Below are 17,768 nucleotides of genomic sequence, written 5' to 3'. Positions count from 1 at the left end.
GGTTCATCTAGGAGAGACCATATTACTCCTGTGTTGAAATAACTACACTGGCTGCTGATATGTTTCCGGGCAAAATACAAGGTGCTGGTTATTACCTATAAAGCCCTAAACAGTTTAGGCCCTGAGTATTTAGAGAACGTCTTCTTCACCATGAGCCCCACCATCTGTTAAGATCATCTGGAGAGGTTCATCTGCCTTCTCCGCGGCTGCCCCTGGACTTTGGAATGCGCTCCCTGTTGAAATAAGAACCTCTTCATCTCTGGCAACTCTTAAAAAGGCACTGGAGACACATTTATTCACCCAGGCTTTTAATTAGATTTATGGTTTTAAATTTTTAATGTTGTGTTCTAAATTATTTTAATTGTTTAATTGATTTAGTTTTTATTTTAGATCTTAATTGATTTTAATTGTGTTTATTTTGATGTAAACCGCCCTGAACCATTTTAGGAAGGGTGGCATATAAATCAAATCAATCAAATCAAATCAAATATATCAGCAGCAGAAAACCTTCCAGGGAGGCAGTTGGACCATTAGATGATGAGGGCATGAAAAGGATTGTTAAGGAGGAGAAGCTGAATGAGTTCTTTGCATCTGTCTTCACAATTGAAGACATTGACCATATATCCTATCCAAAACCAAGCCTCTCAGGCTTCGAGGCTGAAGAAATGGGCCAATCTGATGTGATGAGAGAGAATGTTCTAAATTGTCTTGAAAAACTACAAAACTACAAATCACTAGGGCCAGATGGCACCCACCCAAGTGTATTTACTGAAGGAACTCAAATGTGATATTGCTGATCTCCTAGCAAAAAAATATAACTTATCCATACAGTCAGGCTCTGGACTGGAAAGTAGCAAACTCCAATTTTCAAGAAGGGATCCATGGGGGATCTGGGAAATTACAGGTCAGTTAGCTTAACTTCAGTGCTGGGTAAATTGATGGAAAGCATACTTAAGGACAAAACTGTTAACACACATAGAAGAATGGGCCTTGCTGAAGGAGAACCAGCATGGTTTCTGCAAGAGAACATCTTGCCTCACGAACCTTTTGGAGTTCTTTTGAAAGTGTCACCAGGAATGTGGATAAAGGTAATCAGGTTGACATGGTATACTTGGATTTCCAAAAAACTTTTGACAAAGTTCCCCACCAAAGGCTCTTAAGAAAACCTACCAGTCATGGGATAAAGCAACAAGTACATATGGGGATTGCTAACTGGTTGAAGGACAGGAAACAGAGGGTAGGAATAAACTGACAGACAATGGAGGGAAGTAAGTTTGGGGTCTCCCAGGGATCTGTACTGGGTGACCCCTGTACTTTAACTTGTTCATAAATGGTCTAGAAGTTGGGGTAAGCAGTGAAGTGGCCAAATTTGCAGATTACACTAAACTATTTAGTGAAATCCAAAAGAGATTGTGAGGAGCTCCAAAAGGATCTCTCCAAACTGGGTGAATGGACAACAAAATGGCAAATGTGGTTCAAAGTAAGCAAGTGTAAAGTGATGCATATTGGGGCAACCCCCCTGCCAACTTCACATATATGCTGATGAAAGCTGAGCTGTCAGTGACTGACCAGGCAAGAGATCTTGGGGTCATGGTGGACAGTTCTTTGAAAGTGTCAATGTGCAGCAGCGGTAAGAAAGGCAAATTCCATACTAAGGATCATTAGGAAGGGGATTGGAAATAAGAATGTTAGTATTATAATGCCCTTATACAAATATATGGTGGGACATTTGGAGTATTGCATACAGTTCTGGTCACTGTATCTTAAGAAGGATATTGTAGAGCTGGAAAAGGAGCACAAGAGGGCAACCAAGATGACGAGGGGCCTGGAGCACCTTCCTTATGAGGCATGGCTACAGCATCTGGGGCTCTTTACTTTGGAAAAGAGGCAACTTCAGGGAGACATTACAGAGGTATATAAAATGATGCATGGAGCAGACAGAGAGAGTGGACAGAGAAATTTTTCTCCCCCTCTCACAACACTAGAACCAGGGATCACCCCATGAAACAGAATGTCGGGAAATTTAGGACCAACTAGAGGAAGTACTTTTTCATATAGCACATAATTAATCTATGGAATTCTCTGCCCCAGGATATGGTGATGGCCACTGGCTTGGAGGGCTTTAAAAGGGGCTTATACAAATTCATGAAGGACAGTTCTATCAATGGCGACTAGTCTGGTGGCTATAGGCCATCTCCAGTCTCAGAGGCAGGATGCCTCTAAATACCAGTTGCAGGAGAGCAACAGCATGAGAGAGGGAATGTCCTCGCCTCCTGCCTCTGGGCTTCCCAGAGGCATCTGGTGGGCCACTGAGTGAATCAAGATGCTGGATTACATAAGCCTTGAGCCTGATCCAGCAGTGTTCTTATGTTCTTAAGAGGAGAGTATCAAGTTGGGAAGTTCTTTTAGGTTGCTCTCTTGTTGTATCCAAGCTCTGTATTATCAGCCAGTCCTGTTTTCTCTAGGCCTAACGTACCCAATTCTTTCAACTTTTCCTAATAGGATTTGTTTTCCAGACCCCTGACCTTATCTGAACCTGTTACAATTTGGCTACATCCTCTCTTACTTTACTGGCTTCTGAGTTAATAATCTCTCCCAGTTGTGTCACTGTATTTTTTTCTTCCTATATGCAGAATCTGTGATGTATTATGTTTTATACTGAGCTTCATTTCTCTTTTTTAGGTGTGAAACAAATGGAAAAGTACTGATTTATTTGAAAAACACTTGTTTAGTTGCACAAACCTAACATGACTGTAACATATATGACAACCATACTACCTTTTTGTGTGTGCTTTGGTTTGGGTCAGTATTCCATTTACTCTGTGTTACACCGAATATATACAACCGTGACACATTCAGCTACCACTAAGTCACTTCCACAAGGAGATACTTGTGTTTCTAAATGCTCTGTTCTCATGATAAACATGCAGCTATTTAATTTATTATTATTATTTTTTTGAAAAACATGCAATTATTTGAATGGGCAAACAGCACTGTACAACTGATAAGCGTGACAGAGTCGCACTGACTTCAGACAAAGTCTGAAGAAGTACAAGCCATCCCAGAGCAGTACTGTTTAGCAAGACTCTTCATTAGATGATCTCATAATCATTACCTAAAGTTTCACTCTTGAGTGACAGCTTGTTGCATTTGTGATGTTCAATGTATAATTTATAGACCTCAGCATCAACTCACAATACATGCTGGACCCAAGTTGCAAGTGTCCATGCTATTACCTGGGAAATCCTTCCTGAATAAGTTCTTGTTGGAGTTTCTGGTCTTGAGCAGCATATTCCTCAAGCTCAGATTCTACAGCAGGAGGGAGGATGTTTGGGATAAATTTAGAAAATAAAGCTGGTGCCATCTGAACCCATTCTGTGTAGAAATAGAAAGCAATAGCCAATGAAACTCAATCAAATTTGACTTCACAGGTACAAGTTTGGTTTCTTCTCCCCACCCCACCTCTCTCTCTCTTACACACACAGACACACACACACACACACACACACACACACACTGAATGCAACAGATTCCACGACAGGCCTCTGAAATCCTAGAATCAAGCTTTGGAATTACCAATATCTAAACAGAAAGCGTAGACATCTAATCTTGCTGCATACCAAGAATGTTAGATACATAGCTCATGTCAATATTGCATAAGGGGCTCAAGACAACTCAGCCATACAGTTGATTAAATGTACATCGAACAAGAAGATACTTGAGTGGTAGCCTGATGGTACAGGAAGCTCCCAAAGTAGTTTGTAAATATTACCACAGAAGCTCCCAACTGCCAGTATGCCACATATTTTAATATTTGCAGCTTAAAATAAATGGCTCTAGGACTCCATATGCAAGACAAGCATCTAGCTAATATACACAGGGTGGTATCCAAACCTTGGTGCAGTGGCTGCCATCATTACAAGCTCCTTCTAGAAGCAGAAGCTGAGTTATGCTCAGGCAAGGGGTCCTTCTGTGAGTGTGGCTCTCCTTTCATGAGCAGGCAGAGCTTCTGATGATGGTGCTTCACTATACCAAAGATTTGGATGACAAGAAGTGTGTGAATAGACCTGAAAACATACTGATGTCTGCAGATCTTATAAAGGATATGTATCTGAAAAGACAGACTTGAGATCAGTCAGAAGGACAAGTTATGCTGTGAGCTTTTCAGACATGCCCAGATGAACACTAAGGAATTCTACTGAGGATAGAAGCCAGCTCCCTCTAGCTAGGGAGGGGTGTGTGTGTGTGTGTGTGTGTGTGTGTGTGTGTGTGTGTGTGTTTGCCTGCGATTCAACCTTTGTATCACTACTATTTAACCATCAGTAGAGAAGTTATTCCACAAATTTTAGCAACATTTCAGCACTTTTATTTATCCAGTTTTTAAAAGAGTTGGAAGAGCAACTTATAGCATGTTGAATGTGCAAGACCTGTGTCAGCTCAGCTTACTACTTAGTAGTGTAATTTACTAATTACATGGTGGACTTACGAAAGCTGCTATCAGCCATTGCCCTGCAGTCATCAAAGCAACAGCTCACAGGGGAGTTGAGGAAGAATAAATGACATTAGAGTTGTATGGGTCACGTAGACCATATAAACAAAAAATAAATCATATCTTCAGATTTAACAATTTCCAAAAATCAGTGCTAATAAGTGAGGTTTGATGATTCAACTTAATATAGAAGTCACTCATATCCCGCACCAGTACTGAATTTAGAACATAGGGCAGGTCTAATAGTGGCTGCTGTACTCTAATTAAAAAAAACAAACCTTAAGCTAAAGTAAATGCCAGCAACCTAATCTTAAGATCTGCTGCATCAACATCTGTCAAATACAAGTTATAAGTCCGCCTTCAAGAGATAATGTGGATTTTAACAAGACCAGAACAGTCTCATTGCAATATTTTACTGGTTTTTCCTATACAATTCCTGGAATAAGTACAGTATGCAATTTTCAGGAATATCTGGTACATTACATAAATGAAATAATATTCTATAATAGTTTACCTGGCCTAAGCATATATAATCCTTTTACAATATTTGCCATAGTGGAAGGGTTTATCCAAAAAGGTGTGGACTGAGCTTCTAGAAGTAAAGCTGAAATGAGAAAAGAAAACCAATTACAAATTAATGTTATGCCAGTTCTTGTTGTGTCGAGTACTTCTTTGCCACATGGACTAATACTGTTCAAGGGAAAATTAGTTTTATTCTAAACTGAAAATCCTAAGCACAGAATTATTAGCAAGCAAGTCCAGTAGAACTCAATGGAATTAGCTTTGGCATAAACATGCTCAGTATTTCACTGCACATCTATCTACCAAGTGGTTCTACTCAAAACCATTCATAACATTATCCATACAGGTAGATCTCATTGTCTGTGGGGGTTCCATTCCCATGCTGGTATCCCTAGGACCTACCTATGGGGAACAATGGGGTGGTTCAAGTTCCCCATTCTTCCCCATGGCCAAAACAAGCAGAGTGCACAAATTCAGCAACCTTGCCTTGAATATTGCATAACAGAAGCACACACAATCCCTCCCAATACAGAACAGCACCACATTTTACCAAACACACTGTCCAAAAATGGCCAAAAAGGAAATACTGACCCAGAATTAACTGCCAGTCACAGTGCCTGCACTGCAGTAACATCATTGGCACAAGATGCTTTCTCACACACAACTATGACTCCTTACTTCAGCATTTGCAACAGCTGCCTTAGCAGTGCCCTTAGCAGCCTGCAAGACATAAACTCAACAACGTCTTCAGCCACATTTAGACTGAGTACACCTTGGGGAGCCAGCGTGGTGTAGTGGTTAGAGTGCTGGAATAGGACCGGGGAGACCTGAGTTCAAATCCCCATTCAGCCATGAAACTAGCTGGGTGACTCTGGGCCAGTCACTTCTCTCTCAGCCTAACCTATTTCACAGGGTTGTTGTGAAAGAGAAACTCAAGTATGTAGTACACCACTCTGGGCTCCTTGGAGGAAGAGTGGGATATACATGTAAATAATAATAATAATAATAATAATAATAATACAAACCAGTCAATAACACCTGTCTGACTGTGTAAACAAGAAATAATAATAATAAGAAGAAGAAGCAGAAGAAGAAGATGACAAACATCTGCCACACAATACACCAGATATAACTGTAGTTGAGAAGAAAGAAAAACAAGTGAAAATAATCGACATAGCAATACCAGGGGATAGCAGAATAGAAGAAAAAGAAATCGAAAAAAATCACCAAATACAAAGATCTACAAATTGAAATTGAAAGGCTGTGGCAGAAAAAGACCAAAATAATCCCAGTGGTAATTGGCGCCCTGGGTGCAGTTCCAAAAGACCTTGAAGAGCACATCAACACCATAGGGGCCACAGAAATCACCATCAGCCACATAAATCACCATCAGCCAATTACAAAAAGCAGCTTTGCTGGGAACAGCCTATATTCTGCGACAATATCTATCATAACCGCAACAACATTGATAATAAAATTCAACCATCCCAGCTCCTTGGGAAGGACTCGATGTCTGGATAAAAACAAACCAGTCAATAACACCTGTCTGACTGTGTAAACAAGAGATAATATAATGCAAATTGCAGGACAGACCAGAGCAGTGAGGGAAGCACAAGTTAGTTTCAAGGCCAGACATGGAGCTCACTATATTATAATAATTATTATAATATTATTATTATTGTTTACAGAGTCAGACAGGTGTTATTGACTGGTTTGTTTTATCCACACATCGAGTCCTTCCCAAAGACCTGGGATGGCTGAATTTTATTGTCAATGTTGTTGCTGTTGTTATTATAGATATCGTTGCAGAATATAGGCTGTTCCCAGTAAAGTTATTATAAATAACCTCTTCTAGTTGGACTAGACTTGTAATAGCATTATTTCCTTGTTGGCATTTTGTGTATATTTTTTCCGGTTAAGCGACGTTTCTTCCAGTAACCCTTCAGTCTCCAGCCCTGGTTGCTCAACTGAAGATCTTGAGTCCTGTAAGCCCACTTGCCACCAGATGTCCAGGGACTCCAGCACCTGGCGCGGTCCTTGTTGACCCAGGCGACGAGCGATCCGGTATAGATTTATTAAAGTTATGTCTCACCATATTGTTGATGGGAGAGGCACTCTTCGTCTGGCTCCTCTGGTGAGACCTGTCCAGTATGGTTGGACCTCTGGCATAGCTCTCACCTTCCTCAGAGCACACAAGCCCCACAACCACGCCAAGGTAGTGCCTCACTGAGGGATGATGATGATGATGAATTTTGATTTCTATACTGCCCTTCCAAAAATGGCTCAGGGCGGTTTACACAGAGAAATAACAAGCAAATAAAATGGAAACCCTGTTCCCAAAGTGCTCACATTCTAAAAAGAAACATAAGATAGACCCCAGCAACAGTCACTGGAGGTACTGTGTTGGGGGTGGATAGGGGCAGTTACTCTTCCCCTGCTAAATAAAGAGAATCACCACAGTAAAAGGTGCCTCTTTGCCCAGTTAGCAGGGCTCATCACAGCAATCACCAAGAAATATTACATAGAGAGCTGCCACTGTCCATTTCTCGCCACAAAACCACATCAATAAGAGAAAGCAACAGCACACTAAGCACAGCAAGCATATTACATTTAGTTAGTGCTGAGAAAGCCATAAAAATCAAACCTCCTTTCCATTCTGCCTGCCACAAAGACAGGAGGACAGAGCAGCAGTCATGGCCCGATAGACCAATGGTCTGACAAGAAAATAAAAGCCTCTAGACTCTTGAGAAGAAGTCTTCTTTCTTTTCTTCTCCAGTGTAAGTTTACATCCCTGCCTGCCAGTCGACATCTGGATAACACCATGGCCTCAGATCGGTGCTGGGCCCCGAATGACAGCCTGACAGATGAGTCGGGGCACCAGTACATCATGTCATTATCGGCCATGGCGGTGGCATGTCTACATGTGTCAGTAGCACTAACGGGCAGACTGTGACACATCTGGGTTTCAGGTTGGCAGGGTGGGGCAAGCTGCCAGTGGTGTTGCAGGGGGTGAAGGTGACCATGAGTCACTCACCCTCCATAGCCAGCTCTGGATAACCCAGCAAGGAGAAGCTGGCCATCAGGAAGACTGGCCGATCCACCATGTCAACATCCAAGCGTGAGCAATGGGGTGTCACCATGCCCCTAGCCATGGAGAACACCCTCTCACTCTGGAAGCTGGTTGGCGGGCATGAGAGGAACTGTATGGCAACTGCCGCCAAGTCTGGTCAGACTTGGTGACTTGTTACCCAAAACTGGATCAGCGGCCTGCCACTGGCCCCAGCAGGTACTGCAGCTCACACTGCTCAGCACTGCTTCAGGGCTCAGTGTGCTCCTTTCGTACCCCTGGCAAGGTGCCAAGGAACTCCTCCATGAACTACCGGGTGGATCACAGAGGCGGAACTGCTGGCTCATTTGGCCCGGCCAGGGACACCACTCTGCTGGACTAGGAAGCAGTGGTGATGGTTCTGCTAGGGGTGGGAATGCACATAACCAGTATGAGCTCTTGAACCCTCCTCCTGGTTGTGCCCCAGCCTCCTCTCCTCTGCTTGCCTAACATCTTCAACCATCAAGTCTCTCCATCCGGGCAGCTGGTCAGGGGTTGGACAGGCCACACACTTCCAAACCACACCTCCTTGCCAGGGTGTGGATGGCTGCCTCTTGCTCCTGCAGGCGCTGGAGCAAAAAGAAAAAAGAAAAAAAAGTGAAGTTCTACCAGATTGGAACATCCTGAGGGATCAGGTGTTCAGGTAGGCCAAGCTCAAGCTGCCTCTCCTTGAGCATCCACCTACCCTTTTTGCTCTGGTGGAAGAAAGCTACTATCTCGTGGCACCTCGCCACAAGAGCAGCCATGGCAGCAGCAGGATGGCACCCAGAGCCTGCAGCAGGGATGTTTCGCTTGGTCGCAGCCCCCAAAAGGCCAAGCGCATCCCTCATGATTAGGTTCAGTGTGTGCGCCACACAATGGATGGACACAACTAAGCCTGCTCAGCTGCCCTAGTAATGTTGGTGGCATTTTTGGTGACCATGAACCCTCGGTAAAGGTTTGGCTGCCTGCACAGCCACTACACCACCTGGTGATCCATGGCCACCAACAGCTCACCTGCTGTGTGGTCAGTGTCCAGCACCTCCACATGCAGCACAGCCCACCTGTGCTTTGCTGCATGGGAGGGGCTGGCCACGCCACCACCAGCAGCTGTGCCCTTGCTCTCCTGCCTCCACCTGTACGCCCATGAGAGAGACCAAAGCAGAAGCCTCCCACAGATCCGCAGTGAAGCGTATGCTGGTGTCAGGTGCTGCTGCACATAGCAGTTCCAACACAACCTCCCTGCATGACCACTACAGGGAGGGCACCACCCGGCTGCTAAAGGTGGTACATGAGGGCATGTTGTAGTAGAAGGTGAGCAGCCAGCGTAAGCAGGCGTTCTCCATGGTGTTCTCAAATGACCAGTCATCCAAAGCAATAATCTCCCCAATGCCCTGGGTGATGAGATGAGGCTCTGGGCAAAGAGACCGCTTGCCCACCGACTGCACCCAGAGTGCAGGCAACTTTTCCTGCTTAGAAGCAGGTACCTTGCCACTAACCAAGGACACACCAGGCCTATTGCTGCCAGCAGGAGCATGGACCCCCAGGTGATGCCATCGCACATGCTGCAGCATCTCCATCATCCAAACACACTTAGGCTCCTGACCTCAGCTGACCCATGTCCTGCAGTGGATGCAGACAGCATTGTGTGGGTCACTATGGGAAAGCTCAAAGTGGTCACACGCCATGCTGCTCTTTGGGACCATTTTGGTGGTAGTGGTAACGGGCTGCTGGTTTCTATGGGGGGGGCACCACCCTCTGGGGCTGAGAAGCTCCAGAAACAGCCAGAATGACTTCAACCTGCTCCTCCTCAGTCTGAGACGGGGTGGTCAAACTGCCAATGGGGAGGATGGAGAGTGCAGTGTGGCTGGTCTGGCAGCTGATGACACCTCCTCCTTCACTGTCACAGGAAGAGCTTCTTCCCTGACAGGGGAGGACCCCCCCTAGTTCTACCTCAGCTGCCTCAGGCACTGTGGCACCAGGCTCCTCCTGAAGGGTGAGCCTGTGCGGCACCATAGGCCCCTATCGCCATCGCCCATGATGACCAGCAGCAGCATCCCTTCCTCTGCCTGGCAATCTGCCTTGAACCCTCCCGGACATCTTGGTTTTTTGTTCTTGTTTTTTTAAAAAAGGTTTAAAGACCTAATTCTGAAGGGGGGGGAGTGGCTTCAAACGAGTGTGGGGTCGGGGTAGTCTATTTATGCCCTGTGCGCCACACATAGCAATATCTATAGCACTGTAGTACACACAAAGCTAGAAACATTTATTCTCGCCCCCCCCCATAAAGAAGAAGCAGGCTTTATTTGAGCGGTGGGGCTTTTTTTGAGGGGACTGAGCTAGTTTGTTGAAAGGAAGGCAAAGGGCAGGGAATTACTGTGGCCTCTCTAACACAAACCCACTCCTCCTGTCCTGCAGTACTGCCATTACCCACCTGATCTCTCTTCCCCAAACTAGGCACTTTTTAAAGAACTCTAAGGTCTAATAACCTGACCAGGGCGGAGAAGCTCTCTCACCTTCTGGAGTCTTCAGCTGGGGGCTTCCGCCCCAATGTCTTCAGCTGGAGTCTGCCAGGTGTTGCTCTCAGAGGCACTCTGGGCCAAGCAGACACCGGGACTCAGCAGCTGGGGGGGGGAGGGGAGTGTCAGCAGGTGGGCACCCACCCAATCAATCAATCAATCAATACAAAAAAAAACACAAACCCAGGCCGGGGGGGGGGGGCAGAGGGAACCTGGCAGGCTGGGCACCACACACCAGCCTACAAAAACCAAAAATTAAACCATCAAGCAGCACACAGACAGCAGCAACAAAGGTGGCAGCAGGGCTGCAAAATAAATAAGCACAGCACCCCAGTTATTAAAGTCACTGTGGACTGGCTACAAACAATGAGGGGGGAAACCCACACAAGTAATAAAATTCCAAGCAGTACCTAGTTAAAGTCTGGGGGCTGTTGATACAATTAAAAAACCAATTAGAATAAAAACTGCAGCACCCTGTTTATTAAAAGGAGGATGGTTACAAGCAATGAGAAAAAGAAAACCACACAAGGCAATAAATTCCAAGCAGCACCCAGTTCAAGCCATTGGGGCTGTTTTTAAAAATCCAAGAAAATAAAAGTAGCTGGAAGCACTGCAAATTAAAAGGAAAAAAGAGACAGATAAGCCCCCCTCTCTCTCTCCTCACTGGGCCAGGCAGGCCCAGGCCACCACCACCAGTCTCTGCTCCCCTCTCAGTGCTGCTGTGGTCTCTCTCCTGAGGCACAAATGGCTCTCTGCCTCCAAGCAGCCCCTTAAATACATTTTAACTCCCTCCTTTGGCATCCCCCTCCCTGCTCGCCCTAACCCAGCCTTTGTCTCAAAGCAAAGGCCTTTGTCCCACCTTAACCCAGCCTTTGTCTCAAAGCAAGCTCATGTGAGGGGAAGAAAAATGCTGAATCATTCCCTCCATGTCTGCTCAACAAAGGCTGTCCCTTTAAACTTAAACTGCTTCTTCAGTAGCGCTGCCACCACACTCACTTTTTAACAGAGTTTATTAACCCCACCCCACCCCGGTGTGGCTGAAATTCCAGGGGAACTCTCTCTTTACCAATGGAAAAGTACAAAACCCCCTCCACATGCAGCTTCCACATGTGAGAAAACCTGGTAGTGCTGAGCAATCAAACTTGACGTGTTTGCACCAGAGTAAAAACCCCTTTCCTGAGTTAAAAATCCACTCAGAGGCAGGTAAAATACAAAGAACAAAAAGAGAGAAGCTTTATTTAAAATAGTGCACACTGCTTCTGTCTGAGGCTATTTCAGCTTTTAGTTACAGGTAAAATAATCATTCGGTAGTTGTAGGAATACTACAAAAAGCACCCCAGCAGCACTCTTCGTTGTACATTAATATATTGAGCTACATCTAAACTTTTCCAAAATTAAAAGTGTACCAACTGCTGTACTTTGTTTTTTCCATATGGTATTAATTCCATTTCACAAGGTTAAATCAGAGTAAAAGTTTTACTACCCCAAAATTCAATTTACAGCCTCACAAAGGCTAGACTTCAGCAATTTGAGCATTCCAAGGAACAAATATCACCTCTCGAGATTGGATTAAGAGTTCAGAAAGTTTGAACGCAAGCATCAGAAGAGGTAAGATATCAATGCCTTTGGAATACAAGGGATATAATATGGGGAAAGGTAAAGGTTAAAAATGAAAAAATGGTTAAAAGTGGGGAAAAACTGGACTACGAATAAATGTAAAGAAGACTAAACTCATGGCGACGGGTACAGCAACCAGCCTCAGAATTGATAATGAAGACCCTAAGTGGTGGATACCTTCTGCCTTTTAGCATCAACCATCTACAGTAAAGGATCCAGTAGTCAAGAAATATGCCGCAGACCAGCACTTGGTAGGGTTGCAATGAAGGCCTTGGAAAGGATATTTAGATGCTGTGATGTGTCTATATCTACAAAGATTAGAATCATTCAATGGTTTTTCCTATGACACTCTATGCATGCGAAGGCTGGACTTCGAAGAAACAAGAGAGAAAAGTATTGACGCTTTTGAACTTTGGTACTGGAGAAGACTTTTGAGGATACCATGGACAGCCAAGAAAACAAAAAAATGGATCATAGAACAATCGATCCAGAATTTTCTCTCGAGGCACAAACGACCAGGCTCAAACTATCATACTTTGGACATATTATGCGAAGACCCAGCTCCCTTGAGAAGTCCATAATGCTGAGAAAAGTTGAAGGAAAGAGAAGAAGAGGACAACCAGCAGCAAGGTGGATGGACTCGATTACGACAGCAATGAATGCACCACTGAGAGACCTTAAAGGCCCAGATGAACACAGATCATCCTAGAGAGAATCTATCTATATGGTCACTAAGAGTCGACACCGACTTGATGGCACTTAAATAATCAATCAATGGTTAACACTAACATGATTTTTAAATAATGGGGAAGTAGGCAATTTAACGTTACTCACTCAGAGCCACCCAGTGATGCAATGAAGTAGCCAATGTATATAACTTTCCATCACCACTAAGGATTACAATTCATTTGCATGAAGTGGTGTGCAGTAATCAACTTTTGGTGTATCTTAAGCAAATTTTATATATATATATGCGCACACATACACACACACACACACACACACACACACACACACACACACACATATATAGGTGTGCTCTCTCCAAGCCTAAAGGAGAAGTCAAATGGCTGCTTTGATAAGCATTTGCTACCAGGATATCATGAAATATTTTAGCTACTTATTTCACAAGAATGAAAAGAAAACTGAAGAGCAAGAGATGAATTTCCTTCTTTTGTTGAAAAGCAAACATATTAGAAAGACCTTTCAACACTCAATAGGAAGGTGATGGCACCCTTAAGCCCCTGAAACAACAGATCCTTGTATTCACTTTCTAATATAAAAAAGAGAGCCGACAGCTAAGCTTAATGTTCATTTCTAGTCTTCTATTCCTTTTTGAACATCCCTAATACTAATACTATCTGCATTTCACAACTCTGGTGTTAAAGTAAATTTCCCCTCACAAACAGGAATAATTCAGTAGCACTGCCACAAAAGCCTATTATATATTAAGTATTAGGGATGTACATGAAATGGATTTAGCATTTTGTTCCGAGCTCGAAACAAAAACGCAGATAAAAGAAACATTTCGCCAAAATAGCGTTTGTACTGGTTGTTTCACGAACAAAATTCAAAACGTTTCGGGTGTTTCAGCCATAGGGAACAATGTGGAAACTTTAAACACCGCATTGCTCCCCATGGGTAGCTCCTAGGGACACCAAAATGGTTTCGGTGGTAGGGCATGAAAGGTGCTACCTACCACAAAACCCACAAAATAAATGGGCAAGCAGGCAACTTTTAACCTTTCCCCCAAATCCCCACAGGATCCCAGTTTGGAGAGATCCTTTTGGAGCTCTTCACAATTTGGCCACCTCGCTGCTTACCCCTACTTCTAGATCATTTATGAATAAACTAAAAAGCACCGACCCCAGTACAGATCCCTGGGGGACCCAACTTCTTACCTTCCTCCATTTTGAAAACTCTCCATTTATCCCTATCCTCTGTTTCCTGTCCTTCAACCAGTTATCAATCGACACATGTACTTGTCCCCTCATCCCAGGAATGCTAAGTTTTTTTCAAGAGTCTTTGATGAGGATCTTTGTTGAAAGCTTTTGGGAAGTCCAGGTAGACTATGTCAACTGGATCACCTTGATCCACATACCTGTTGACACTCTCAAAAGAACTCCAAAAGGTTGGTGTGGCAAGATTTACCTTTGCAGAAGCCATGCTGGTTCTCCCCCAGCAAGGCCTCTTCTTCTATATGTTTAACAATTTTATCCTTTAAAATGCTTCCCATCAATTTGCTCAGAACAGAGGTTAAGCTAACTGGACTATAATTTACCAGATCGCCCCTGGATCCCTTTTTGAAAATCGCTGTTACATTTGCTACTTTCCAGTCCTCCAGCACAGAGCCTGATTGTAGGGATAAGTTATATATTTGGGCAAGTAAGTTGCCAATTTCACATTTCAGTTCTTGAAGGATTCTTGTATAGATCCTGTCTGGTCCTGGCGATTTGCTAGTTTTTAATTTTTCCAGACAGGGGACACAGCAGAACCACATAAAGAGCAGACAGAAGGCTGTGCTAACTGGTCAAAGAGATCAAAGAGCCAAAAGAAAGATAGCATACACCAAGTAAGAGATTCAGCATATAGGTTCTTATATGCCAGAAGCCTTCAAGCCAAGATGGGTGAGCTGGAGTGCTTGGTTGCTAATGGAGAAATAGATATAGTGGGCATAACAGAAACATGGTGGAACAGTGAGAACCAGTGGGACACTGTTATCCCTGGATATAAACTCTATAGAAAGGACAGGGAGGGGTGCCTTGTAGGTGGAGCAGCACTCTGGATCAAAACGCTGGCAGTGATGGGAGTTGCAGAAGGAAATCAGGGAGTCACTGTCAGCATTTTGATCTGGACAGCGATAGCACATCCCCAGTAGCACATTTTCTTTCAGGACTTGTATTGTCACCCACAGGGTTTCTGTGGAGGACTCCGGTCCTCCTAGGTTTTCTACCTTGTTAGATTCTATCCCTTCTTTAACATACAGTGCTACTCCACAGAAGGGGTCACTTCTATAGGAGCATTTCCCTCTTCCTCAGATGGATGTCCTCCTTCCCCGAGACCTTCATTCTCCCTGACAGAAGAGAAGCTATCAGCCTTGGAGTGGGATGCATCTACCACGTCCCTGAAAGTCTCATCTGAATGTCTCTTGGCGCTTCTCCAGATCTGTCACCTTGATCTCGAGGGAACGAAATTGTTCCCTGAGAATCAAGAGCTCCTTGCACACACCCATGACTTCTGCCCATAGAGCAAATAGTCATCTATGCAATACACTGGGAAATGCCCCCTCCCCTGCTGGCTTTCTATCTTCATAACCGGTTTTGTTGGCTGTTTACAGTATTTAGAGATAGTTTATTAAGAAAGTTAGGTCTTAGCTGTATTGGTCAACTATTTAACTGTTCAAACTTCCTTTCTCAAGAATATGAAGGAGGGAGTAGTACTTACCTTCTCTTCCCACTAGGCTCCTTGTGATCAAGGCAACTAGTTTCCGGCTCCCCCGCACACTTTCCCGCTAAACGCCATGCAAAACTCCAGTGCCCTGTTTGCTAAGCTCTCGGGCCTTTACCTCTTATATAGAGACTAGGCTTCAGAATGAGACACAAGAATGTGGCTCACTGGAATGTGGGCGCTGCCACTAGGAGTGACTCACTACAGCCCTAGCTGACTCCTCCCTATCTCCCTCTCCAGGCAGGGAGAAACAACAACTAAATGTCACAGAGCCCCTAATTCAACTCGTGGCAAATGCTAGCCCTGGCAAGAAACAAACACAGACACACACACTAGGACTTCTCTCTTAAAAAGAAACCAGCCCCTCAAAATTTCCCCTCCTCCTGTTATTTAGTTTGAAGGAAAAAGACTTGATGTTGTTTTGTTTAGAAAAGCTTTCTTACCTCCTGAATCCGCTTCTGCTCTTCTCAGAGTAGGCTTCAAACTGCCATCATCAGTCCACTGATGGATTATTAGTCCACTGATGATCACTACTCCCATCTTTATGACTAGCCTCAGAAGTCTTATGTGTGCCTCTTAGCCTCCTTGTCCTCCTGCTTACTACACTGAAGAGAGCAAGAGCAACGGTGATGTTTCTTGGAGACCTTGGGCCTAGCTAGAGCCTAGCTCCTCTCCTCAAAGGCAAGATCCTCTGACAGGGACCCAGACAAAACATCTTTCTGAGGAAGATCCATCTGAGATGGTAACAACAAATTGAGAGAGAGGGGGATGGAAGAGGAAGGGGAGACAGTCCAATAATCTTTTCTTTTATCAGGGGGAGAGAAGGAAAAAGAAAATAGGTAAAAAGAAGACTAGTTCACCCTAGCAGAGAATAGATGGAGACAGATTGAACTGAAGGCTGAAAGTCAGATGGAGCAGCGCTCCAGAAATGCATCTAACCAGGAGCAAGACAGAAAAAGAACTGGACATCCAGCCCAGTGCAGGATGGGGAGGAATCTGGACTTGCTGTTACCCAATACATCTACCTGAAGCTAACCTATCTACTAGGAGCAAGTGGAGGAAGATAACCCAGACTCACTGATGACATTCTACACTGTGTGAGAAATTAAGGTGGGTCTCTAACTGACAGCTGGAATCACACCACATTTACGGTAAACTCCAACCTTAATATAAGTTTTATTAAATACACTCAACTTATGGTAACCCATTTACTTATGGTAAACAGCAGTTTTGATGCCTTTTGCTCTCTACTTCCAACATTTTATAGAAGTTATAAACCTAGTTATAAACTAATCAGGATGAATTAGAATTGTAGGGCTAATTTCAGCCATTAGTGAGGATGCACTACATTCTTGCTTTTCACAATCTTCTCTCTACTTTGAAATCAAGCTAGTTGTAAAACATCCACACACCTTCCTAAAAGGATGTGAAATGCAAGTCTCCAGCCTTCCAAACAAGAATTCAAGAAACAAGATATATGAACAAATGTAGAAATAACAATTTAAAACAGAAGATGCCCATAATATTCCAATTCATACTATATAAGTTTGGTTTTGTAGCTACAGAAGATATGGCGGCCTCAACATTTTGTCAAATTTTATCAAACTCTGTGAAAGTGTTTATTTCAGTAGAAAACCCAGTCTTTACAAACTAAATTCAAATTGAAAAGCTACCTTTATGGCCTATAAATATTCCTGTCCTGTGGATAACTTTTCATTGTAAAGTGGTAATATTAACTGATAAACCAATTGTGGCATAACAGGAACCTTACGAACTGCAGTTTCCCAAGATGTTAATTAAGATTAAGAAAATATATTTTAAGCTTTTTATAAATCAAATTAGATAACATAGGTGTATGAAGTATTCATAATAAGTTACAAACTGCATAGCTGATGGCTGACCAAGAATTTTATTACTAAAAATATGTATATACAACTTTTCAACAAAAATGATCAAAGATGCTTATGTAACAAAGATAGAAGGAAGTAACAAAAGGAATGAGAAAATTGTTTCATGTCCCAAAAGGTGCTCATAATCTGGTTGAATAGGAAATCTGGTTGAATAGGAAATCTGGTTGAATAGGAAATCTGGT

The 17,768-nt window shown here is 43.6% G+C and overlaps 1 protein-coding gene across 1 annotated transcript in view; it reads right to left on the bottom strand.

Annotated features, from left to right (window-relative positions):
- CACUL1 (CDK2 associated cullin domain 1) overlaps positions 1-17,768 on the bottom strand; it is an 87,844-nt gene that overhangs the window by 8,089 nt on the left and 61,987 nt on the right. The window contains exons 6-7 of the mRNA XM_053310048.1: positions 5,004-5,093; positions 3,237-3,375 (exon numbers count right to left, since the gene is read on the bottom strand). Coding sequence (XP_053166023.1) covers positions 3,237-3,375; positions 5,004-5,093 — 229 coding nt within the window. The remainder of the gene's footprint in view (positions 1-3,236; positions 3,376-5,003; positions 5,094-17,768) is intronic.

The sequence above is a fragment of the Hemicordylus capensis genome, chromosome 3 (genome assembly GCF_027244095.1).
Source record: "Hemicordylus capensis ecotype Gifberg chromosome 3, rHemCap1.1.pri, whole genome shotgun sequence".
Taxonomy (NCBI): Eukaryota; Metazoa; Chordata; class Lepidosauria; order Squamata; family Cordylidae; genus Hemicordylus; species Hemicordylus capensis.
This window is presented reverse-complemented; position numbering and strand designations above follow the sequence as displayed.